General features: G+C 39.3%; 1 protein-coding gene across 1 annotated transcript in view; it reads left to right on the top strand.

Annotated features, from left to right (window-relative positions):
• Window positions 1–414: 414 nt before the first annotated feature.
• sbf2 (SET binding factor 2) overlaps window positions 415–26,460 on the top strand; it is a 665,078-nt gene continuing 639,032 nt past the window's right edge. Inside the window, exon 1 of the mRNA XM_041196757.1 lies at window positions 415–581. Coding sequence (XP_041052691.1) covers window positions 527–581 — 55 coding nt within the window. The 5' untranslated portion in view covers window positions 415–526. The remainder of the gene's footprint in view (window positions 582–26,460) is intronic.

Raw genomic sequence — 26,460 nt, 5'->3', positions numbered from 1 at the left:
CAGATCTTCAGTCTCTCTGATTGCTTTAAGATGTCGATCCGGTTGTTTTGAAGCTGCCGTATCCGAATTGTTTCGAGTTGCATCAGGAGCCAGGATAACGACTTCAACAGTGTGTGCGCGCATCAGCGGACATCACAATAATATGCTGCTTCCCAACCTCTGGAATGCGGGGGGGGGCTAACTCAGTAGCGCTGCGAACTATTTCCAACACTCTTGTGGGAATGCAGAAGTGAATGTGCAGGCAATTGTATGTTTCCCCATTGCCCTGGTTGCAGTTCTTTACCCTGATTTGCAGCAACCTTTACTGCTGCTTCCTGACCGGTTCTGATTGTTCCTCTCGCGGCGGCCGCTGCACCCGCCTCGCTCACGCTATCTGGAAAGCCGGGGCCGCCGCCCAATCAGGGTCAGGCATGTTAGCGCACGCGTACTGTCATGCCTGAGGTGGGGGGGTGGTTAAACATGGCTGAGCTTTTCCAGGGAGAAAAATGTTGAGATTCTCTGTTTCGAGCTCTGAAATTCACGAGAAATGGCGAGATTGGCCGATTACTTCGTGGTTGTCGGTTACGACCCTGAAAAGACGGGTGAGTATTTTTTTCAGAGAGAACAAAAATTTTGAAAAACGTCGTTAAACATGTGTGTCCATCTCGGTTGGGTTGGCGAGAGTCCTTTAGGCCATGAGTGCCTGCAGAGCAACTGAGCTGTTCCAGTGGGAAGACGGTGGAAACTGAACTTCTTTGTTATTAAATTACAAGCTGGTGATAGTGAGTAATGTAAACTGCCCTGATCTTTTCTGTGCATTGCTTATGGTGTATATTTTGTGTGGTTGTTTGATAATTGATCCTTTCAAAATAGGGAAAGAAACAAATCTGTTGTCCTGTTCTGAGTGACTAATTATTGACGTACAGTGAGTGACTTTGGAGAAACAAGCGCATGTTTGTTTTTGTAAATACGTCAGAGCCTTGAGTTGCACTTATTTTCTCTTCAATATTAATAGAGAACATTGCCAGTAAAATGTTACTGGTGTTAGTACTGCATGCAGTAAAAAGATGATTCAATTCTATAAAATAAATAGAATAGCAGAGGAAGAAGTAACGCCATAAAAACCACCCTAAAGTTTGTGATTTATGTTCTTCCTTCAAGAAACACCACTGGAACTTGGTATCATATTAGTAACATCTAAAGGTTTTCTCCCAATGTGTGCCAAGCCAAAGACGCCTTGTCAGTATTTTACTGACAATCAAATGATTACGCAGCTAACTGCTGGAATTACATACTGACATAGCAATCCTCTTGTGAATAGAACAACCTGTTAAATACAGAATAGATAAATCTCTATAAAGTTTTTACTCAATCCCTTAGGATGATATATCGTAAATGCCTAAAATAGTATTCTGTGCATGAAGATAATGCTTTCAATCTAAGTTTTAATTTGTGTGGAAGGTAACAATTTTGCAGATACACAGTCCTGTATTTCGATGCCAGAATTCACAAAATGTTAATTTCATTGATTAGAAACAAATGTTGGTAATGCCTGGGTTGTCAGTATCTAAAAGAGAAATATAGGCTACACTTAAGCTGGGGCACTTCAACAGCACTTGAATTGTTTTGGATTTCAGAGAATCATAATTTTTTAAAAACTCTTAATGCTGCCAGAAACAAACATAAGTTAAAGTGTTAGCTTTATTTTCAATGGAAATCCAGCAAAGACACCTGTTAAACAGAATCATTAATTTCTATATTTTTCTTTTTGTGTTCATTTCTCAATTTCAGATCTTGTTGGCTTTCATATTGAAATGCTTTACAGTATTTTGGAAAAGTTATTTTCCTTTTAAAATGGATGAGAAACACAGTCTTAACTTTTAAGTTTAATTTGAAGATGTTTCAATTGTGTTACAACCATATGTCAGGCAGTAAAAATGGCTGCAAGGGACTACAGGATGAGCCTTATTTAGAATACAGTTGGTTAGGCTGTTTTCTGTCCTGATACTGTTGAACAGATTCTAAGTTGTATTTGACATGCGAACTTGTTACAAGTATTACTTACAGACTATGACCCTTTTGTTACAACCAGTTGAAAAGAACCAAGTGTTTGTTCATGAATACAAATAGCTCATAAATATAGGATAAGAATTGGATTAAAAGTTAACTAACTTAAAATTTTAGAATGGGAGAATTTGGGAATTTAATTTTCCTGCCGGTTTACAATTCATGGCTACTGGAAAGGTGCTTGTATGTGCAGTATACATCTGATGTGAAATGTAGCTTCTTTGGAAAACATCTAACTTTGAGAAATTATGTACAGGGATGGGAAGGTGAAGTGATCTATATTTGAAACTTGCAATATGAAAGTTAAGTAGTTTATTTATGTGTTGTAATTTCTGCTCATTCACAGCCTTTTTTTATGATATGGAATATTCTTGATGACCCACTAGGGCCATCTGCCACTAGCATGTCCTGCTTGCTACCCTTAATGTTCCCATTAGCACACCCTTTAGATAATGTCACCACCACAATACCCCTTTGTCTTTTTGTCTATGACTTATTAGACAGTCTCTTCTTGGCCTCCACCTATCACTGGTCCCCTATCGAACTCTACCTGTACTACCCCCCTCTACCAGTTTATATTTCATCTCATTTCTATATGTCTTAGTTCTGATGAATTTGATGGATTTGAAACGCCATCTGTATCCCTGTCCGCAGATGCTGTCAGACCTGCTGAGTGTTTCCAGGTATTTTTGTTTTTGTTCTAGATTTCCAGCATCCGCAGTGTTTTGCTTTTATCTTCCTGATGTGTTTCTGGATGTGCTCTTTTCTCTATGGCAAAAGAAGCGTTGTACTAATTTCAGAAATGATATATTGTATTAATCATAACCAGAAAAAAACTATATCCTGATGCAAGCCAGGACCTTTTAAAGGAAATATTATGAGGCAATTGCAGCATTTATTTCCATTTTCAACACATGAAGGACAGGTATGATATTAAGACTGAGATGAATAGATTTATGGTAAGCAAGGGAAGCAAATGATAGGGACCAAATGAGTCTAAATGAACCTGAGGTACAGTTGAACTATGATGTAATAGAATCATGAAACAGATTCAAGGAACTGAATGATCTACTCGTTTCCTAAGTTCCTTTGTACGATGAACATGTACAGAGCTTGCACTTTGAAAATTGCTAACATCCACACGTCAAACCACCAGATCCACTTCTCAAACTGTTGTCATTAAAACCTCACAGCATCATTTGGAAATTGTTGTGAATTGCTGATACTATTGGTATCAGCTTCTTAAAAACTTGTATCTCAGTTATTTAATAGTTTTTATAATTTAGCAAAAATGCAATATAATAGTTACTTATAAAATAACGACTTTTTTTGTTGTTCTTGAAAGATTATTGTCCATTTTTAGTTGCCACATGAGTATCCTACAACTGAGTGGCTTACAAGGCCAGAACGAAGGTCATTCAAAATCAGCCATGCAGGGTGGATGCCTGTTATCTATAAGATGTTACAGGTTCTCTTCCTTGAGGGACATTAGTAAGTAATTGGATTTATATAACAATTTGGAAGCTTTTGTGGTTATTTCTTGCATAAACTCCCAACTTATCATTTATTGAATTAAACTTTGCACCATATTGTAGTCAGATTTGAACTTAAAACCTCTGGGTTGCAAGCCACATTGTTTTACCAAAATTCTGTCCTGTTACAAAGGCCAACTCTATGCACTATTGCAATTTTATTTCAGTGTAATTTCAGGAATAAGTATTAACAGCTAGGTAAATTGTCATCGTAAGTCATGGATTATTTTGTAGTTTTGAAACAAATGTTTAGGATTTTTGTGTCAAACTTGTTTTAATTTCAATTTTGGTATTTTAATATTTCAGATTTAGGAGAGTTTGTATAGACATGAAAATACTATAGTGCAAAGTAAAAGTAACAACGTGTATAATAGACAAAATATTGTCGGTGCATCATTCAACGCCTTTATTTTCTGAACTTCTGGAAGTTAACGATGCCCTGGTTTATATGTTTTTCCTGATACATGTATTTATTTGTCTCTGTGCTGGTTTTGTGGATTATTGTTGAAAAGCAATAAGTTATCTGTGAATGGCTCTACTGTAATCAGGGTGGTCCTATGCTTAGAGTAGGAATTATCTTTTTAGTTTATGATCTAATATAAATATGCAAAAATCCAATGTAACAACAAAAAATTCAGTTAATTTATGTAATTTTCTGAAAAACCTATTGTACTCGAGTAATACAAAATTTTTAAAGGGCGTGACAGGGTAGATGTAGATAAGATGTTTCCCTGGCTGGTGAATCTAAAGCCAGGGGACATAATCTCAGGATAAGGGGTAGGTTATTTAAGACTGAGATGAGGAGGAATTTCTTCACTGAGGGTGGTGAACCTTTGGAATTCTCTACCCCAGAAGGCTGTGGAAGCTCAATCATTGAGCATATTGAAGGCAGAAATCAATCGGTTTCTGGAGACTAATGACATCAAGGGGTATGGAAATAGTGTGGGAAAGTGTCACTGAGGTAGATGAAGCTACAATCTAATTAGATGGTGGAGCAAGCTTGAAGGGCTGAATGGCCTACTCTTGTTCCTATCTTCATGCAAAAATCATTTTACAAAAGCAAAGTAGTGCAGATGTTGGAAACCTGAATGGATAGATGATGCTGGGACTGATCAGCAGATGAGGCACCATCTATGGAGAGAGGTGTGGCTAACTTTTCAGGTTGATTACCTTTTTGTTGGAACTAAGAAGTGTCAGAGATGTTGTAGGTTTTAAATAAATGCAAATGTTGGGAAAATATTTTATTGGTAAAAAGGTGCAAGGTATTCACACTAGCAGGCAATGATGAAGGCATCTTCATCTTCAGCAGACAGACTGAGTCTCCAAATCCCAGATAAGTGTTGAGAATGTTGAGTTGTAAATAGTTATGCTTTAAATTGTTCATTTAGTTCCAAGATGAAAGAGATTTGGGCTCTGAACGGTAGCTAATCAGCATCTTTACCTGGATACAATGCCCATGTGGTTCATGTTACCATGGAGAAGGGTGCAGAGGAATCCATTGTAAAGATTGGGTTACAGGCTCTCCTAGAATATCACAGACAATCTGCCACGGTCTGGGGAGAGAGAGAGAGCAGCTAGAGGCTGCAAGTTCATGATTCACTGTGTTGAAATGTGAACAGAAGCTTCCCCCTCGGATTGGAAAGACCAAATCCTTGGGAGTTAAAATGAGGCTGAAAGATTGCCTAGCTTTAACTAGAGGGAGAAGTTGCTAGGAAAACTCACACCACAACAAACAATTCTGGAGTTAAAAGTTTTCAGGATGAGGAAAGGAAAAGATCGGAAGTAAACCCTTGGGAGCTAAGAATCATTTTGGGAGAAATGACTGTCTGCTTAAAGGACAGAGTAACCGATACCTGATTTTTTTTTGATTGTGTCAAAAGTATACATTGCCAAAAAAAATAATGTTAGCCACTAGTGTTTTTAGTCTGTTGGTCACAGTAAACACCTTAAAATGTGAATTCTTGTCATGTTATCCATTCAGCTACTAACTAGATATTTGAATTTCTTTGTAAAAATTAATTTCCACTGGGAATGTAACATGGTTAACAAGCCTGTCCTTTTCTTCAGGTAAAGAATCTGATGGTGTTAAGCTTGGGGAAGAAAAAATACATTTCTCCTATAAATTATTCAGTAAGGAGTTGCTTGAAATTGTCAGCGAGCTGGTTATTGTTGAGCAAATGTCACTTCATAGCACTGTTGATAACTCCCGCAGACACTTTGATGATTGAGAGTAGACTAATGGTGTGGTGATTGAATGTATCCTGTAGACAGGACCTACCTAGGCAATTTTCCATGTTGCACCTGTGTTGAAACAGCTTGGCTAGAGGCACAGTTGGTTCTGGAGTGCAAGTTTATAGTACTGCAGCCAGGATGTCATCAGAGCCCATAGCCTTTGTTATATCCAGTAAATTCAGCCAATTCTTGATACGTGTAGTGAATTGAGTTTATTTGAAGACTGACATCAGTTATGCTGGGACCGCAGGAGGACAAGATGGATTATCCACTTGGCAGTTCTGACTGCTCGCCAGTATACGCTCAAGGCTCATTAGTTGTATTGTATAATATAACAATTATCAAAGCATTTTATTTTCTTTTATTACATTTACATTTGAAGAGAGACAAGTGTGATTGAATCTGTGGTTTCAAACCTTATATTTTTTTGAGACAGACCCAAATTGAAAAGAGAAATTGACCTTGCCAGTTGAGACTGAGACCCAAAATTTTTGGTGACACTATATACAAGGAGATAGAACCACACAGCTCTGTAGATGAGGATTCCAGTGCAGTACAGGCAGGCTGAAGAAGACAGAGGCTAGATCCAGAAGCTGAAAATAAGCAAAGATGTTGGTTGCTGCAGCTGTTCTATTATTTGAAGATAACACTGGTGGATCTACATCATCCAGATTATCGTAAGCAGAGTTGAGGTTTTTCAGATGTGTGCTATTTTAGTGAAGACTGTGCATGCAGAACTTGGGTTGGTTGTGATGCTGTCAGCTGAGGATCATGTTAGTTCCTAAAAGGAGAGGAGCTGAAATTCTTTTTGAGGAAGACAGAGTTTTGAAGGACCTTTTTGTTTCTGACATTGACCTATTATGCTTATTGAATTGCAGATCCAATTCGTAAGGTCTTGGTTGTAACTATCATTTAATATGTAATTAGATTATAAGCATCTACAATTTACCTGTTAATTCATGTTTAACTTCTGTTGATTCAAGGTTTTAGAGTGTCAATGATTACTTAGTATTTAGTGATTGAGTTGTTTGACTCTGGTATAGTAAAAAGTCTTTAGTTTAAGCTGTGGAACTTGTGGCTTCATTTTTTCAGTAAATAATTGGGATTTTGGAAAGGTTACTAGTCTCGAACACGATCGTAACACAAGGAAGAAATCGGAAAACCAACAAATAAATACAGGGGATAAAAGTTGCAGTAGGATGTCTGAAAAGGCAAAGCTGTATCTCTACCATTGTTCATTCAGCTTGGCCATAGTTGTTAATTTAATTGGAATTGTGATGTGATCACTTAAAATATATCACATCATGTGGCTCTTTTTTTGGTAAGTTGCCCTTGCAGATTTGCATGGCCCATTGGACTGGCAAATGATCCTACTTCCAGTAAGCTACGTACAGTAAAATTTCTGTTATCTGACAATGTTCTAATTTCTAACTGCGATTTAAAGTAAAATCAACCTCTAAACTTACTGGGTAAACTCCCCACTGAATTGATGGCAAACGAGGCAAGGATAAACCAGCAAGTTAAAAGCCAACATGCAAGAATTAGGCCAAAGACTTAAATCATCTCTCTAAAGCTTCTGTAATGCCTGAGCTGAGAGAAAAAGTCAGTGTTGGCACTCCTAATCCCAGAGTCAACAACCTGATTAGGAAAATCACAAGATTTCACAGCCCTCTTGCGAGATCATGAATGAGCCTGGGTTTGACTGAGAAACTGTGTGTCTCGCGATCAATTTGCGAGAGTTGGCATCTCCGAATCACAAGTTAATATATCCATGGATACAGTGAAGTGTTAGTCACAGGCTAATGTATCCATGGAAATGCTGACAACCCTGTTCATTCCTCATAAGTGTCCTGGGGTTTGAGATGCTCCAATTCCAACAACAGAAGAACTGTTTCCCTGCTTTGCCTATAAGGATGGATATTATGTGGTATTTCATACCACAAGATCTCCCAGGATTGGTTGAAAACAGAACTGTTTGGTTACTGGCATTTTTAAATTAACTGGTACCACCCATTCCCGCTCTCGCTGGATAATAAAGTTATTACTGTACTAATTTAACTGTTTACTGTTGCATTGTACCATTTCTTCCAATTGGTGGAATGAATACAATAAACTCTGACCGAGTTGTTGTGTAAAACTATTTACATTTAAATAGAAAAAGGTGTAAATGAATAAGTGAAGTAAAAAACCATACATACAACATATACATTTGAAACAGCAACAACAATTGCAAGTGTACTGTACAATTAATGTAGAAAAAGAAGTTCTAAGTCACTTCACAGGAGCATTACCAAACAAAATTATACTGGGCCTCATGAGCTATTAGGATTGATGACCGAAAGCTTAGTCAAATGGATAGGTTTTTTGGAGATTATTGAGGAGGAGAGAGACAGAGGTGTAGGGGGGAATTCCAGAGCTTGGGACCAGCTGCCAATGGTTAAAGCAACATGGAGTCAACAATGGATTAATTAGCCTTTTCCAGAAATCTAGATATTTTGCATTGATAAATTTCACTTGTCTTCAACTTCTGTCTTTGCAAATTCAGTGTCACATCATGATTGTCCGAAGAAAGCTCATTTTTGAAATGAATAGTATTTTATCATTGTTGGGTTTTTTGTTTATGTAATTTAATCCATTTGAAACTGGGTGATCAGACAAAAATTACCATAAGACATCCAAAAATATTACTTAATCAAAGTTATAATAGAAAAACATCTCGGGTAGGATTTTCTGGCCCCGCCTGCCCTCACCAGGATCGTCCAGTTCTGCCGAAAGTGAATGGACTTTTGGATGGGCCGCTGAATCTCCCGTGGTGCGTCCCGCCACACAGGGCCGGAAAATCCCAGCCCTAGAAATGGAAATATAATAGCATGGATTCCAAAAGGGAAAGTCATATTTGACAAACTTTATTGAAATCTTTGAGTATTTGAATATTGAAGTCAGGAAAATGTACAAAGATAATGCTATGGGTGTAACTTTTGATTTTCCAAAAAAAAACCTTTGATGGTAGCTCATGGTAAACTCAGGGCACGGGCAGAACATAAGGTGCCTGCTGACAAGGAGCAAGCTGGTTTTAAGATGAAAAATGGAGAGTAGAGTTAAACAAGCTGTTTCTCTGATTGGCAAGTGGTAGTCCACAAGAATTGGTGCTGATGTGTTCACAATTTACATAAACAATTTGGACTCAAATCGTGAGTACAATTTCAGAATTTGCTGATGGGAGTTGGGGGGAGTAGTTAAAACAGAGGAAGACTGATTAAAAACAGAAAAAAAATTATCTTGCAGAATAGGTGTATAATTGGCACATGAAATTAACTATATTTAAATGTGAGGTAATAGCCCAGATCTTCCTGTCTCCAGATTGTTGGAAATCAGATGTATGATCCAAAATGTGCTTTGGGACATGGTGGCAGTCCTGAGGCACTGACTCTGTGGGAATTGCCCGGGAAGTTTGAACTTCTATTGGGCAATTCCCCTGTCCCTGTGACTCTCCAAAAATGTATCCGATTCGGAGATAGAATTGGAGACTTTGGACAGTTCTGACTTAGTTCCCTGAACAGTTACCCAGGAAATGTTGGACAGAACATTTTGTTTGGACCTATTCACCTTCTCACATCTGCACTTGCGTGCCTGCCACCCACTTGCATGCCCTCTGAGAAGCTTGGGGACTTTCAAACTCTTACCAGACTATGGCATCTCGTGATGTAAAAAGAGGACATGGTTACTGCGCTGATTGTTTTTGCTGTTCTCTGCGAGGCTTCCTGCGCTGAGGGGGTTCTGCATTGTGTGGATCAGCATTCGGAGCTTTTTCAATGTATGCAAGTAAGTGGGTAATTTTTTGCCTGATCAGCATCAGAAACTGTTTCTGACTTTGATTGGAATTTCAGGGCCAAAATCTTTTTGTATGAAGAATAAAGAGGCCACGTTTCCCTTGGAAAAATATACTTTTAAATGGGACAGAGGAACAGAGAAATGATTTAATAGGGCAAACATAGAGGAGATGTTTCCATTTGTAGTTGGGGTCAGAACTAGGGACCAAAAACATAAGATCATTGCTAATAAATTCAATAGGGAGTTGAGGATAAAGTTCTTCACCCAGAGAGTAGTTGGAATGTGGAACTCGCTGTTACAGGGAGTATCTGAAGTGAATTGCTTAGATGTATTCAAGGGGAAACTGGATATGTGGGTGAGGGAGAAAGAAAGAGAAGGTTATGCCAATGGTGTTAAATGAAGAGGAATTGGTGGAGACTCATGGAACTCAAACACTGGCTTGGATCTGTTGGGCTGAATGGCCTGTTTCAGTGCTGTAAACAGGTCATTTGGCCTAATTGGTCTGTGCCAGTTTTTGCTGAAAATATTTTGTGAAGCACAAGTTACAATGCTAATGTAAATTGTAGTCTACAAAGCAATTAGCACACCATTTGAACTTGTGTAAGGAGTATTTAGAGTATTGTGTGCAGGTTTGTATATCTCATAGAATGTATATTAAAGCAGTGGGAATGGTGCAGGTGGTAGGGATTACAATTAGAGTCTGAGAGGCTTTTTTATTTTACTAGAGTTGAGAAAAGAAGGGTATTCTGGAAGAAATCTTCCAGATTGTGAAAGGAATGGTACAATTTTTAGATAAAACAAAGGGGAGTTTAGAGTATTTTTAAAAATAACTTGTGAATTTCTGACACAAACTGTTAGAATAAGAGTCTGTAAATGATAGAGTAGGATCAAAGAATGGTTACAGTCCAGAAGGAAGTCACTTGGCCTGTCGTGTCTGTGCTGGTTCTCTGCAAGAGTAGTGTACCCAGTGTTACACCCCTGCCTTTTCACTAGCTCTGCAAGTTTTCCTCTTCCGGTAATGATCCAAGCCTCTTTTGAAAGCTGTGCTAGAATCTGCCTCCACCACAATCAGGTGGTGTGTCCCAGGTCCTAACCACTCACTGTGTAAAGAAGTTTCTCTTCTTGTTGACAATCACCTGTTTTTAAAAAAAACTGTAAAAATCAATTGCTATGTGCTTGAAAAAGAATATTAAGTTGAATTAAACTAGATGGCTTGTGTCGAAAAACACTGGTACAGATTGAACTGAAAGGCCTGATTCTGTGTTCCTACTGGTAATTTATTTTTTTCATACTTTTATTCCCAGCATATAAATCAACTTGCGTTTTTTGAGGGATTTTCAAGGCTTCAAAGGCAGGCTTATTATGCTGACCTCGATGATAAGTTATTAATCATTGCTCTTTTTTCATTATAAAGAGCCCACTTGGAAACCTCCTGTACTACTTCTGTTAACTGTTTAAAAAAAATGAAATACAAATTGTTTGGGGATTTTTTATTTAATTGGAAAAGTGGGAGAGGAATTTAAGTTTAAGATGAGAAAAATACACTAAAGGGGAGATATGTTGGTGGACTCTTCCTGATTGCAGACTTTTTTTGGAAGAACTTCATCTCCTGAACTAATGTTGGGGCTTAAGTGTAAGACTCTAGATCCTGAACCTCCTTCCTAGTGTTCCCATATTCCAGCTACTAATGATGGGAAACCTGTGAACAATGACTGTGAACATTCTATTAGTATATTAGAAACGGTGTGATGACAATATTTTGGACATCACATTTGGAAGTTTTTTTTTACTGATCTAAAACACTTTTAAGTTGCTATTTGCTTATTATGTGCATTCAAAATTTATACGCACTATCTCTACAATTTCCTCAACAATACAATGATTAAATGATTGGATTTATATACATTAGTGCCTTTCAGGACACCCCAAAGCACTTTGCATCCAGTGAAGTACTTTAGAAGTGTAATGTAGGAAAACTAAAAGTGAGCTGATGTTTACTTTATAACAAACTTTCAGTTGAAGAAATAAATTCCTAGACTGATTTGTAAATTGCCAAATATTAATTTCAAAAATGCAGGGCGGTTGTGCCATATAGCCTTAAGGGAACACACAGCTACATGTTAGAAAGATGATAGATTGAATATTGCATAATGCTGCTATCCTTATAAGACAACTTTTCTCTGATTTGTGATGAGCAATGACTTACTCTTACCAATACCTATTTGCACATGGAGAGCGAAGGTAACAATGGATAAGAGAGCAGTGGAGAAAAAGAATGAGAGTGTGGGCATATGTGACAGAGGGGGATGTGACTGAGAAAGGATGGGAAAGCAGTCAGCTGTGGAGGTTGAGATACAGCATCACAATGAAACGTGCCCTGCCCAACATTATGGAGAATATCAAAGAATGAACTCCAAACGTTAAAATATGAGGAGAATTAGGGTTGTATTCCCTGTAATTGGAAGATTAAGGGGTGAATTAATTGAAGCTTTCAAGGTATTAACAGGAAGAGATAGTGATAAACTATTTGCGTTGTTTGTGAGGAGGCTAAGACTGAGGGCCACAGTCTACAAATTAGAGCTAGACCTTTCAGGAGTAAAAATAGAAAAAACTTCTAGGCATAGTGTGGGATGTTTGCAACTCTCTTCTGCAAAGCACAGTTGATACTAGATCTGTTAATTGTAAATCTGAGATTGATGGATTTTTGTTATCCAATGGTGTTGTGCAAAGGTGGGTATATAGAGTTTAGTTTACAGATCAGCAATGATCTTGTTGAATGGTGGAACAGGCATGAGGGGCTAAATGGCCTACTCCTTCCTGTTTTCTATTCCTATATTTCTATGGACCAAGGTAAAAATTCTGAGGAATATCAACAGTGACCAGATGTGCATAAAGTGAGATTTGAAAAAGTTGTTGTTAAACTCAGTTTTTAATCAAGAGCAAAGTACTGTAGGTGCTGGAAATCTGAAGTAAAAACTGAAAATGTTGGAAATACTCAGCAGGTCGGGCAGCATCTGTGAAGAGAGGAACAGAGTTGGCATTTAAGGCCGATGATCTTTCAACAGAAGAGTCCTTTTGAAAGGTCATGGACCTGAGATGTTAACTCTGTTTCTCTCTCCACAGATGCTTTCTACTGATTTAAAAATTGCAGTATTTTCTGTTCTTATTTCAATCAGTAAGGTTTTCAAAAAGCTGTGTTCTATGCCTCTCAACCTGCTTAGTAATGAAGTGGGTTTTCAGGCAGTTACTATAGTTGGCGAGTGCTCCACTTACTGACACTTCTTAAAATTAGAGTTTGGATTAAATTGTCAATAAGCAGAACATGTATGAGCAGCTGTTACAGTAATTGGCTGGAAAACGCCCTGTCAGTTAGACAGGTTGGAAAAGGCAGAACACTGATGCTTTGAAATAAATTGTTGATTCAAAATTGAAATTTCATGCCAAATGCTTGTTATTACAAAGCAGTGTCTTCTCTGTGAATTAGTGTGAAAAATGTTATTGGATCTAGTATTTTTTGATCATCACAGCTGTCAATAAGCAATTTTGCTGTCATGCTTCAGGAGAGAAGTATTTTAAAATCAATTGCAATTTAGGGAACAATTGAAGAACTATTCTGATAGGACAGAGAATGTCTGTTCAGAGTGAAATTAGCAATCCTTTTAAGGAAAAGGTCAAAGAAAACTATTCAATACTGGGTGCTTCTGACTTTCAATCTGACAGCAAAGACCATAGAACCTTGATGCCCTCTGTATATGTCAAAGTACTTCACTGCCAGTGAATTACTTTTTCAAGTGTAGGCCATGATTCCTAAGCAAACATGGCAGTCAATTTGATCACAGCAAGGCTGCATGACCTGCAAATGAAATGTAACCAATTAATTTGTTTTGGTGGCATTGATTGAAGGCTGAATATTGATCATTTGATAAGGTGCCACATCAAAGATTATTACGGAAAATAAACGCGCATAGTTTGGTGGTTAACACATTAGCATGGATAGAAAATTGGCTGGCTGGCAGAAAGCAGAGAGTATGCATAAATGGGTCTTTATCTCATTGGCAGGATGTGACAAGTGGAGTCCCGCAGGGGTCTGTGCTGGGGCCTCAACTTTTTAGAATTTATATCAGTGACTTAGATGAGGTGAGGAAGGCATGGTAACTAAATTTGCAGATGACACAAAGGTAGGTAGGAAAGTATGTTGTGAAGAGGACATTAGGAGGTTGCGGACAGATATAAATAGGTTGGTTGAGTGAGTGGTCAAAATCCTGGCATATTGGAATATAATGTAAGGAAATGTGAAGTTGTTCACTTTGGCAGGAAGAATACAACAACAGCAATAGTTTTCTGATTGGCAGGATGTGACAAATGGAGTCCCACAGTGGTCTGTACTGGGGTCTCAACTTTTCATGATTTACATCAATGATTTAGATGAGGGGAGTGAAGACATGGTAGCTAAATTTGCAGATGAGCCAAAGGTAAGTAGGAAAGTATGTTGTGGAGAGGACATGAGGTTGTAGATGGGTTGAGTGAGTGGGCAAAGATCTGGCAAATGGAGTTTAATGTGGGAAAATGTGAAGTTATTCACTTTGGCAGGAAGAACAAAAAAGCATTTTACTTAAATGAAGAACAGCTGCATAATTCTGAGGTGCAGAGGGATCTAGGTGTTCTAGTACACGAGTCACAAAAAGTTAGAATGCAGGTACGGCAAGTAATTAAGAAGGCTAATGGAATGCTATTCTTTATTACGAGAGGGATTGAACATAAAAGTAAGGATGTTACGCTTCAGATATACAGGGCATTGGTGAGACCGCATCTCAAATACTGTGTGCAGTTTTGGTCTTCTTGTTTAGGGAAGGATGTAACTTTATTGGAAGCAGCTCAGAAGAAGTTTACTAGATTGGTACCTGCAATGAATTGGTACCTGGGATGAATGGGTTGCCTTATGAGGAAAGGTTGGACATACTGGACTAGTTTAGAAGAGTGAGGGATGATTTGATTGAAGTATACATGATCTTGAACGGCTTTGACAAGGTGAACTTCGAAAGGATGTTTCCACTTGTGGGTGAGTCTAGTATTAGCGGGCACTGTTTTAAAATTAGGGGTCGCCCTTTTAGGAGGAGAACTTTTTTCTCTCTGAGGGTTGTTCAGCTTTGGAGTTCTCTTTCTCAGAAGATGGTAGAGGTGGGGGTCACTGAATATTTTTAAGGCAGAGGTAGATAGATTCTTGTTAGGCAAGGGAATCAAAGGTTATTGGGGTTCGATGGGAACCGTGGAAATCGAAACACAAGTGACCTTTGTCAGGAGCCTGGGTTTTTAATTCGGCTCTGAGGCCCCTATACTTGCTATTAATGCAGACACTATCTTATTCTGGGGCTGCCTTGATAATGCCACAAAAGGACCATTATTTAAAAAACACCTTGTCTTCTCTCTTCAATAATTACCCTTCTAATAAAATGAGAAAGACCAGGATTAGAAAGCAAAATAAATGCCTCCTTGCCTGCCTGCTTGGATGTTTTATTGCCCTTCAACCTGTCTGCATTGTCAGCTGGCAAAAAAAAAGGTTTTTTGTGGGCCTCTCCAGAATAATTCTAAATTTTCCATTTCTCTTGCTTCCCCTAGCAAGGGCACATGTACAAAGTTAAGGAAGTGAAATTAAAAAGAGATGTAATGAAATGGAGGGAAATGGAGCTAAACTAAAGAAAGACTTGCATTTATTTGGAGCTTTTCATGACCACCTTACATCTCAAAGCTCTTCACAGCTAAAGAAGTGCTTTTTTGAAGTGTAGTCACTGTTTTAAATGTGGCAGCCAATAACTGTAAGCACTGTATTTTTACAGTATATTCTGGCCATCATCATGGTTCAATTTCTGTGTCCTTAAGAATCTCAAATACTTGAACAACATCTGGTCTTAAACAATCCTAGCCAGATGCTTTTAGCTTAGTGTAGAAAAGGGCAACCATTTCCAATACCTGATATACTGTTTGCTGATGAAGTTGGTTCAAAAAAATGACAGAAATATTCAAAAAAGGCCACGTCGATAGCATTTTTCCTGAGCTTCTTACATTTTAGAGCAATCTGCTTTATCATTGAAATATGTATTTGTAGCTGGATGAATCAAAAACTTGGTATACTGTTGACTTTGAGGGAGGGATGCCAATTTCTGAAATGCTCTTTAGCAGTGATGTCATAAGAAAAAAGGAACATTGTTGGAGTATAAAGGCTGGATGCAGAAAAAGCAGTTTTTGTGTGGTGTAAGTACTTGTTGACCAGCAGTGAGGTGCTCTTGATGCTTTCTTTTCAGAACTTGGGAGTCTTTGAATAGCCTTATGAACAACATCTTACTATGTATAAAAACAAAAAACTGCAGATGTTGGAAATCTAACACAAAAATAAAAATACCTGGAAAAGCTCAGCAGGTCTGGCAGCATCTGCGGAGAGGAACACAGTTAACGTTTTGAGTCCGTATGACTCTTCAACAGAACTAAGTGAAAATAGAAAAGCGATGAAATATAAGCTGGTTTAAGGGGGTGGTGGGTGGGACAGGTAGAGCTGGATAATGTGGAACATTCCGTGTTCCAGTTCTACTCTGGCCCCCTCCCACAACTCTTTCTCCAGTACATCGATGATTGCTTCGGTGCTGCTTCATGCTCTCATCTGGACCTGGAAAAATTTATTAGTTTTGCTTCCAATTTTCACCTCTCCATCATTTTCATATGGTCCATCTCTGACATTTCCCTTCCCTTTCTTGACCTCTCGGTCTCAATTTCTGGTGGTAGACTGTAATAATCATTACAAGCCTACTGACTCCCACACCTACCTCGACTACAGCTCCTCACACTCCACTTCCTGTAAGGACTCCATCCCATTCTCTCAGTTCCTTCATCTCTGTTGCATCTGTTCTGATGATGTCACTTTCAAAAACAGTTCCTCTGACATGTCTTCCTTCTTCCTTAACTGTGGTTTTCCACCCACAGTGGTTGACATGGCCTTCAACTGTGTCTGGCCTATCTCCTGCGTGTCCGCCTTCACACCTTCCTCTCCCTCCCAGAACCAAGATAGGGTCCCCCTTATCCTCACTTATCACCCCACCAGCCTCTGCATTCAAAGGATCATCCTCCGCCATTTCCGCCAACTCCAACATGATGCCACCACCTTCACCCCTCCCCCGGCAGCATTCCGCAGGGATCGTTCCCTCTGGGACACCCTGGTCCATTCCTCCATCACCGCCAACAACTCAACCCCCTCCCACGGTACCTTCCCATGCAACTGCAGAAGGTGCAGCACATGCCCCTTTACTTCCCCTCTCCTCATCGTCCAAGGGCCCAAACACTCCTTTCAAGTGAAGCAGCATTTCACTTGCATTTCCATCAATTTAGTCTACTGCATTCGTTGTTCCCTCTCCTCTACAAGGGAGAGACCAAACGCAGACTGGGTGACTGTTTTGCGGAACACCTTCGGTCTGTCTGCAAGCATGACCCAGACCTCCCTGTTGCTTGCCATTTTAACACTCCACCCTGCTCTCAGGCCCACATGTCTGTCCTGGGCCTGCTGCAATGTTCCAGTGAAGCTCAATGCAAACTGGAGGAGCAGCACCTCATCTTCTGACCAGGTACTTTACAGCCTTCCAGACTGAATATTGAGTTCAACAATTTTAGGTCATGAACTCTCTCCTCCATCCCCACCCCCTTTCTGATTTTTCCCCCCCCTTTTTTCCCCCCAATAATTTATATAGATGCAACACCTCTAGTGTCCAATGTGGCAAAGCAATTAAAATGAATAGAATGCTAGAATACAAAGGCAGAACAAAATAAAACAATGAAGTGTTAATATACAGAAATTGACGACTTTGTAATGCATTCTGGAATACTGTGTTCAGTCTTGACCAACAAGCAAAAGAAAATGTGTGTTGCAAAATGTACAGAAAAGGGCAACAAGGTTGGTGAACTTCACAGTCCAGAAAGAAAGGTGGTTCAAAGGATGTCATTTAAGTATAGAGGTCAAAAGAGACTTGGAGGTCCAGGTGTATAAATCATTAAAATGTCAAAACCTTGAATAGAAAATAATTAAGAGGCTAATGAAATATCTCACATGACGAGATCTCTGATGCCTTTGTGGTAACCAGTGGCGTAAAGAAAGCTTGCATCCTGGTTCCTGAACTCTTTCATCTCTTTGGTGGCTTTCTTAAGCATTACAGCAGAGACATGTCTGCAGACATCAATGTTAGCTTCTGTTCCGGGAAGCTCTCCAATCTCCACAAATATGCGTTTGCTTTTGAAGGAAGCTGCACTATTTTTATTTGCCAGGTGCAAATAAAAGTGATCTTGGGTGAAGTTCTCCCGGGACTCGAAGTGGATAGCAAAACTCCTAAGTAAAGCCTTAAAGTGTCCTTGTAGCACTTCCTTTGACTGCCATGAGAGCACACCCCAGACTCAAGATCTGCCTTGGTAAGCAAGTGTTAGGCATTCTGGCTACATGTTCAGCCTAACTCAGTTGTGACTGTCTCACTGTGGTCAGCTTAAGTGAGCATCACAGTGTCTAGTATTTTGTCCTGCCATCTGATCTTCAGAAGTTTCCAAAGGCAGCTCAAATGGTTGAGCTTCTTGGCCTGATGCTGGTACGCTGTTATCATGACCCCTGTAGAGACTCTTTTAAAAGAAAGGAATCTCCATGATGCCAACAGAAAGAAAACTGTTGGACAAGATTTTACTTTTTAAAACTTGCATTGTACCAAACCAACTAAAATAAATGTAATTTAAATGTTAACAGGTGAAAGATATTTCAAATAAAAAGGTAAATTTTGCTTTAAATAGTTGATACAATAAGGATATGCCTCACATAGTTGCAAGCACTTGCATTACTTACTGCACAAATGTGGCATCAAATGTAATCTCAGTTTTTCCAACTTGGCCTTCGTTTTGTACGATCTCTCATTTCCCATCCAATCCTTTTGGTCCCTAAATCGCATTCATCAACCATAATCCATCCATTGCCCCCAGACATGGTTATCGCCGATAAGGTGCATATCCACGAACTCTTACTCACTCTGGTCACGACAGTCCTGACAGCACAGAATCCCCAGAGATTCCCATCTCTGTCCCTCTAAACGGCTTGATGGATTCTGGTAACACTTCAATAACAGCAGTGGGTATTGTTCACTCCGCAATCCCTTGCTCTTCCTGTATTCAGTGTTCTGTCCATTCCAACTATATAACACAAAGAAACACAGTCTCTGCTGTATTCTTGGGACCTGCTTCAACACCAGGATCTGTTTGAAGACTGCCAAATCAAAAAAACCTGTTCCATTCATAGAGAGTCTAGCTTGTTTTCACCTTGCATGAATTGTTAGTGTCCTGAGCTGCCAAACAGAAAAAAACAGGTTGAAACCAAACCTACTGCAATTGGCTTTCTATTTATTCTTTGCTTCTTGGCTGTTCATCCCCATGGCATCCCAAGGTAACATGGGCACTCCTTCGAACCCAACCCAATTAACCCTCTTTCAAAATGCTCCCCATCTGCTTTGTTCTTAAAGGAATATCACACAAAAAATATAGACTTTTCCCAGCACATCGGTCATCAGACAGTCTAAATCTCTCATGTAAAGCAGAATGAGGAGGACTATTGCTCTATACACTTTCAGTTGGTAGGCAGACACACTGCTTTTCAATTCCAAACCCGTGTTCGAAGTCTGCCAAAGGCTCCATTTGCTTTGGCAGTTCTTGTATTTGCCTCGTCATCAATATAGACAGTTGGTGAGAGTGTGTTACTGAACTTATCCAGTGCTGATGGGTTCTGGTCATGGACTGAAACCTTGGGCTTGAAATAGGGCTTTCCTGGAGCAGACTTGTACATTACTTCAATTTTCTTAATGCTAATTGTAAGGCCCAAAGTTATTGCATATATTGGAGAACAAAACCATACATCATCGCATGTCCAGCTCTGAACTGGCTGTCGTCACTGCCATCGGCAAACAAGAAATTGTGAATTATGTCTTTGGAGACTTTGGTCTTTGCTTCGAGTTGTCTCAGATTGAGCAGTTTCCCATCCATGTGACATCTGATTTCAATGGCAGGATCATGATTGTGGAAGGCGTCCCACCTGGAATACTGTGCATAGGTTCTGAGCACCATACCATAGGAAGGATATGCTGGCTTTGGAGGGTGTGCAGTGGAGATTTACCAAAATGATACCTGGGCTCCCAAGGTTTAAACTGAGCCAAGGTTATACAAACTAGTTGCACAACAGGGTTGTGTTCCCTGGAATTTAAAATGTTAAGGAGTGATTTGATCATTGTTTTCAACATATTAAAGGGAACAGATAGGACAGATAGAGAAAAACTGATTCCGCTAGTTGGAGTGTCTAGGACTAGTGGCTGTAGTCTAGGAGTTGGAGCCAGAGCTTTCAGAAGTAAAATTGGAGAGCACGTCTACATTCAAAGGGTGGTGGAAGTTTGAACCTCCCTTCTACAAATGGCAGTTGATGCAGATCACCTGTTAATTTTAAATCTGAGATTGATAGATTTTGTAAACCAAGGTATGAAGGGTATGGGGCAAAGAGTGGCATTAGGAGTTGGGTTGCAAATCAGTAATGATATAATTGAATGGTGGGACAGGCTTGAGGGTTTACATGACCTAATCCTATGTTCCTAAGTGTATAAACATTAAAAATTAAGTCTGTGATCACCTTTGTTACTTCTAGACTTGAATATATCGATGGTCTAACTGGTCTCCCATCTTGAACATAAACTTGATCTCATCCAAAATTCTGCTGCCTGTGTCCTAACTCACAGTAAGTCCCATTCACCCATCACCCCTTTGTTTGCTGACCTACATTGGTTCCCGGTTCAGCAATGCCTCCATTTTAAATCCTCCCATGGCCTCATCTCTTTGTATGTCTGAACCTTGCAGAATCTCTACATTTCTCCAGTTCTGCCCTCTTGAGCATCCCTAATTTTAATTGCTGCATTGCTGGTGGCTGTGTCATCAGTTGCCAATGCCCAGATCTCTGGTATTCCCTCCCTAACCTTCCCACCTCTAAAGCTCTCTCCTCCTTAAAGTCTACTACTTTGACCGAACTGTTGGTTACTTGTCCTAATATCTTGTTGTCAGATTTTGTTTGATAACACACTGTGAAGTGCGTTAGAATGTTTTACCGTATGATATGAATGCAAGTTGTTGGTGGTGAAACATTTCAGAAGTCATAGAGGCACAAGTCTCAACCCACATGGACCAATGGACTTATGCCATTAAGTAGCTTCCATTTGGGGAAGTGATGGAATCAAAGTAAAAACATGCCAAACAGTGATTTTAAATTAATTGTGCATGCATAAGCTTATGTGTGCTTGCAGTAATTTTTCTGGTGAATCTGTTAGCAGTAACAATCCTTTATGGGTAATTCCCTTGAAAGTTTTGTCGATGTTTTTATTATTCATTCTTAGGATCTGGGCGTTGCTGGCAAGGCCAGCAGTTATTTCTCATTCTTGGTTTTCCAGAGAAGAAACCCATAGGTTTCCTCCCCAAAAGCACGTTAATGAGTCAGTTGGGTTTTTATGACAATCCAACAGCTTCATAGTCACTTTTATTAATACCAACTTTTTATTTCTAGATTTATTTAAAGCCGAATTTAAACTCTCAAACTCCCAAGATGGGGTTTGAAGTTGAGTTCTCTGAATTGTTGTCAAGTAACATAATCACTATCCCACCGTACCCGGTTGCTTAGTGCTTTGCGTTGAGAGATTTGTAGTACTGACAACTGTAAAACCATAATAAATCAAGGAATTAACACTTTAAGGAGAGGGAAGAAGCCAGTTAAAATGATGGAATAATTCCGGTCAGGCAGCGTCCATGGAAACAACGGATGAGTTAATCTATTGGTTATGGACCTTTTGTGGTTTTTCTTTTACCTCCCAGTCCTGCAAAATCCTCCGGGTTTGATGGAGGATTGACACCTGAAACATTAACTCCTCTGATCTCTCCACAGTGCTCCCTGATCTGTGATATTCTAGCATTTTTGTTTTGTTTCACATTTACAGCATCTGCAGGTTTTTTTTTGTTTCACAAGTAGCAGTTCCGTTGCAATTAAGGTTTACATTTTGAGGGTGATTTTCATGTTTGTAGCAAAACAACAATTTCTGTGAGCAGGCCAAGAAGAGAATAGAGGCTTCCTCCTCAATTTTGTATTTGTTTTTACCTTGGTGTAAAAGCATATTTGCTGATCAAGTAATTTCTCCTCAAGGGTTGGACAATTAAGATGTTAACCAATTTTTTTCACTAAATGAGGTGTGACCAACTGATGGTTCATTCACTCTTAACATCTGCCTGCAATTAAAACGACAGGTTTGTCTGATTGGCCTTGGTGGAGTTAACCTAAAATTACCCATTTTCTTTCAAAGGACAAATAATTTGATTAGCACAGGGACAAGTGAAATGCAAGTAGAATCATAAATCCACCTCCTTTCTATTATGTTCGGATTGGCCTAAAATTGTTTATATATTTCTGTTCTGGCCCGTTATGCTGAGAGTAGACTCCGAAACATTTGGCTAAGATCACATTGTAACATTTGTGGTTTTGTTCTTTGAGTTCCTAGTTTTCATTTTGTGCTGTTCTGCATATTGGATAAAATGTTTATTCAGTGGGTTTGTAACTTGTATACAATAAATGATTGCCTTTATTTGCAGAGGTGTGATGAAGATTAGTAAGTAATCTTTTAAACTGCTAACATTGTCGAATGTTTATGCCTTTTTTCTACTTTTTGTAGACATACTTTTGTGTTGATTGGGAAGCCATCTTAAAGGCACAGAATTCTATCCTTTGCACTGCAAAGCACAGAAACAGGTTATTCTGCCCAACTGGTCTGTGCTGGTGTTTATGCTCCAAACAAGGCTTCTCTCGCTCTATTTCATCTAACCCCATCAACATAACCTTCTATTCCTTTTCCTCTCAGTTGCTTATCTAGATTCCCCTTAAATGCACCAGTATTTTTTGCCTCAACTGCTCCTTGTGCTACAAGTTCCACATTCTTACCACCCTTTGGCTAAAGAAATCTCTCCTGGTTTATTGATGACTATCATATTTATAGCCCCTAGTTTTGGGGTCTCCAAGTAGAAACAGCATCTCCCTGACTTAGACAAGAGACTGAGAGTAATGTATCCAAATTTGCTGCCAATTCAAAGACGGGATGGGAATGTAAGCTGTGAGGTGGACAGTCAGAGGCTGCAAAGAGATATGGATATAAGTTAAGTGAATGGACAACAATGTGGCAGACAGAGTATAATGTGGGAAGTGTGAGGTTATTCACTTTCATAATGAGAACAAAAAAGAATATGTTTTAAAAGATGTGAGACTTATAAACACTGATGTATCGTGAGACTTGGGTGAACGTGTACAAGGAAAACAAAGTTTGTATGCAGGTTCAACAAGGAATTAGGAAAGCAGATGCTATGTTGGTTTAAATTGCAAAAGGTTTGGAGTACAAGAATAAGGAAGGCATGCTTCAATTCTACAGGGCTTTAGTGAGACCATACCTATGTATGGTTTTGGTCTCCTTATTTCAGGAAGGATGTACTTGGATTGGAGGTGATGGAGCAAAAGTTCCTCAGATTGGTTCCTGGGATGAAAGGGTTGTCCTATGACAAAAGGCTTAATAAATTCGGCCTATACTGTGGTGTTTAGAAGAATTGGAGGTGACCTTATTGAAGGATTCTGAAGATGATTGATAGGATAGATTCTGAGATGTTGTTTCTCCTAGCTGGTGAATTTAGAGCATGGGGGCACTGTCTCAGGGTAAGGGATCAATAAGAGGGTTGTGGATGCTCTATTGTTGAGTATATTTAAGGTCGAGATAGACATTTGGTGTCACAGGGGCGTGGGTGGGAAAATGGAGTTGAAACTGAAGATCAGCCATGATGGTGTTGAATGACGGAGCCGGCTCAAGGGGCAGTATGGTCTACTTCTATTTCTTATGTTCTTAGGATAAAAATAGATAAAGGGAAGGTACTTAAATGATTGGTGGTCGTCAAAGAAGAAAAGTTAACTGGTCTAGATGGGCTATATCTATGAATACTGAGGGAAGTAAAGGTGGAAATTTCAATGATCAACTGGCAACTATACACCAGTCATTCCAATGTCTGTAATGAAACTGGGACAAAATTAACATTTAGAAAAATATGAGCTAATAAATGAAAGCCAGCAGAGATTTGATAAATTGTGTTTGATTAATTTGATCGCTTTCTTTGATGAAGAGCATCAACCATGGCTCAGTTGGTAGCAGTCTTATCTCCGAGTTAGAAGGTTGTGAGTCCTGTTTCTGAACTTGGGCACAAAATTCAAGGCTGCCACTCCAATGCAATGCTGAGGGAATGCTGCATGGTTGGAGGTGTTGTCTTTGGGATGCAACATTTAAAGTGAGGCCCCATCTTTCCTTTAAGGTGGATGTAAAAGTTCCCATAGCACTATTTTGAAGAAGAGTTGGGGGAGTTATCCACAGTGTCCTGACCAATACTTACCTCGCAATCAACACCACAAAAACAGGTCATCTGGCCATTACCACATTGCCGTTTGCTAGAGCTTGCTGTGAGGAGATTGGCTGCCGTGTTTCCTACAATATAGCAGTGACGACATTTCAAAAGTGCTTCATTAGATGTAAAGTGCTTTGGGAAGTCCTGTGGCTATATAAATCCAAGTGAAAAAGTGACGGTGGGTTGATGAGAGTGGTGCAGTTGAAGTTGTTTAAATGGACTTTCAAAAGGCATTTGATGAAGGACCACATAATAGACTTGTTAGCAAAATTAAAGCTCATGGGATTAGAAGGACAACCCATTGTGGACACAAAATTGGCTAAGTGACAGAAAGCAGAGAGTAGTGGTGAATGGTTGTTTTTCAGGCTGCAGGAAAGTGTACAGTGGTGTTCCTCAAGGGTCACTATTAGGACCACTGTCCTTTTTAATATATATTACTAACACAGACTTTGGTATACAGAGCATGTTTTCAAAGCTTTCAGATGCATGAAACTGGGAAATGTAATAAACAATGAGGTGGATAGTAATAGACTTCAGGAGGACATAGACTGGTGAAATGGGTAGACACATGGCAAATTAAATTTATTGTAAAAGTATGAAATGAAACATTTTGGCAGGAACAGTGAGTTGGTATAGGCGAAATGGTGCAATTCTAAAGGGGCATAGGAACAAAGAGACATGGGGAAGTATGTACACACCTCTGAAGGTGGCTAGATAAGTTGACAAGTTTGCTAAAAAAGCAGATGGGATCCTTCAGTTTGTTAATAGTGGAAAAAGTACAAAAACAAGGAACTTATGTTAAACCTTTATAAAACACTGACTAGGCCTCAGTTGTATATTGTGTTCAGTTCTGGGTGACACTCTAGGAAGGATATAAAGCCCTTGAAGAGGGTGCAGAAAAGATTTGAAAGGGCAGTACCAGGGTTCATATAGCCATAGACGATACAGCACAGAAGGAGGGCATTCATCCCATGATGACTGTGTCAGTTCTTCGAAAGAGCTGTCCCCATTTCCCAGAGCCCTGCAAACTCCCAGTATTTTCCAATTTCCTTGGATGAGGGACTTCAGTTGTGCAGAGACTGGAAAAGCTGAGGTTATTTTCCTTAGAGCAGGTTATGACGCGATTTGACAGATGTGTTCAAAATCACGAATGTTTTGATAGAGTAAATGAGAAATTTCTTCCAGTGGCCGAAGGGCTGGTAACTAGTGGACACAGATTCAAGGTGATTGGTAGAAGAACGTGGGACAACATGGGGAAACATTTTTTTACACTGCGAGTTGTTAGGATCTTGAATACACTGCTTGAAAGGATTATGGAAGCTGGTTCAATAATAGCCTTCAAAAGGAAATTGGGTAATATTTGAAGGGAAAGAGTTTGCAGGGCTACGGCGAATGGGGATAGCTCTTTCAAAGAAGCGACATGGTGATCATGGGCCGAATGGCCTCTTTCTGAGCGGTATCTTTCTATGGCTATGACCATTTGACAAATGTTTCATAATGTGTAACAAACACAACTTTTACCCAATTTCACCCTGGGAACAAGTGTCAGCAAATGATTTATTCAAAGTGGCAGCTCCTGACCTGACTTGGCATTATAATTTGAATTGTAGAGGGATGGTTTAGAATATTAAAACTGAACAAGTCTGGCTTTGGAATAAAAATTCTTTGGGGGCACACTCCCTGATGAGAATTCTGTTCCATTTAATAGCCCACTTACCTTGCAGGGTTTTCGGAAGAAAGCTTGGTAATGTGAAAGAGCCAGTGTCGTTAAAGGGACCGTAGTATTTTGTTAAATATCTGCAGTGAATGTTCCGCTATCAGTACTATAGCTGGATCTATGCTTCAGCTATTGCTGTCGCTGGGTGAAGATCTGATTGTTATAGGCCTGTTTATAGTTTGTTACGTATGTGACTTTGTACTAACTGCATGACTTGTTGAATTTGCATTACTGTGCTTATACCGCTGGGTAGCATTATATTTAGGATAATGTCTATATTCTAAAATCTCACATGAGATCAATTGTTGCACTGCAGCATTTTCTGCATTTTATCGTGAAGCTTTTTAACAGACTGCGAGTACATTTAATTAACTTATTAAAAGGATACTTATTGAGAAATTTACAATAAAATTTTAGATTCCCATTGCTGGGAGCTTATGCAACAGTATAAGTACTAATTCATAATTCTTAGCAAACTTTTTAGGAGAACGATTTTCGTTGGAGCAGAGAAGACTGAGGGGTGACCTGATCGAGGTGTACAAGATCATGAGGGGCATGGGTAGGATGGATAGGGAGCAGCTGTTTCCCTTA

The sequence above is a fragment of the Carcharodon carcharias genome, chromosome 10, assembly GCF_017639515.1.
Source record: "Carcharodon carcharias isolate sCarCar2 chromosome 10, sCarCar2.pri, whole genome shotgun sequence".
Taxonomy (NCBI): Eukaryota; Metazoa; Chordata; class Chondrichthyes; order Lamniformes; family Lamnidae; genus Carcharodon; species Carcharodon carcharias.
Note: the sequence above shows the minus strand (reverse complement) of the source record. Positions and strands in the feature narration are given on the sequence as shown.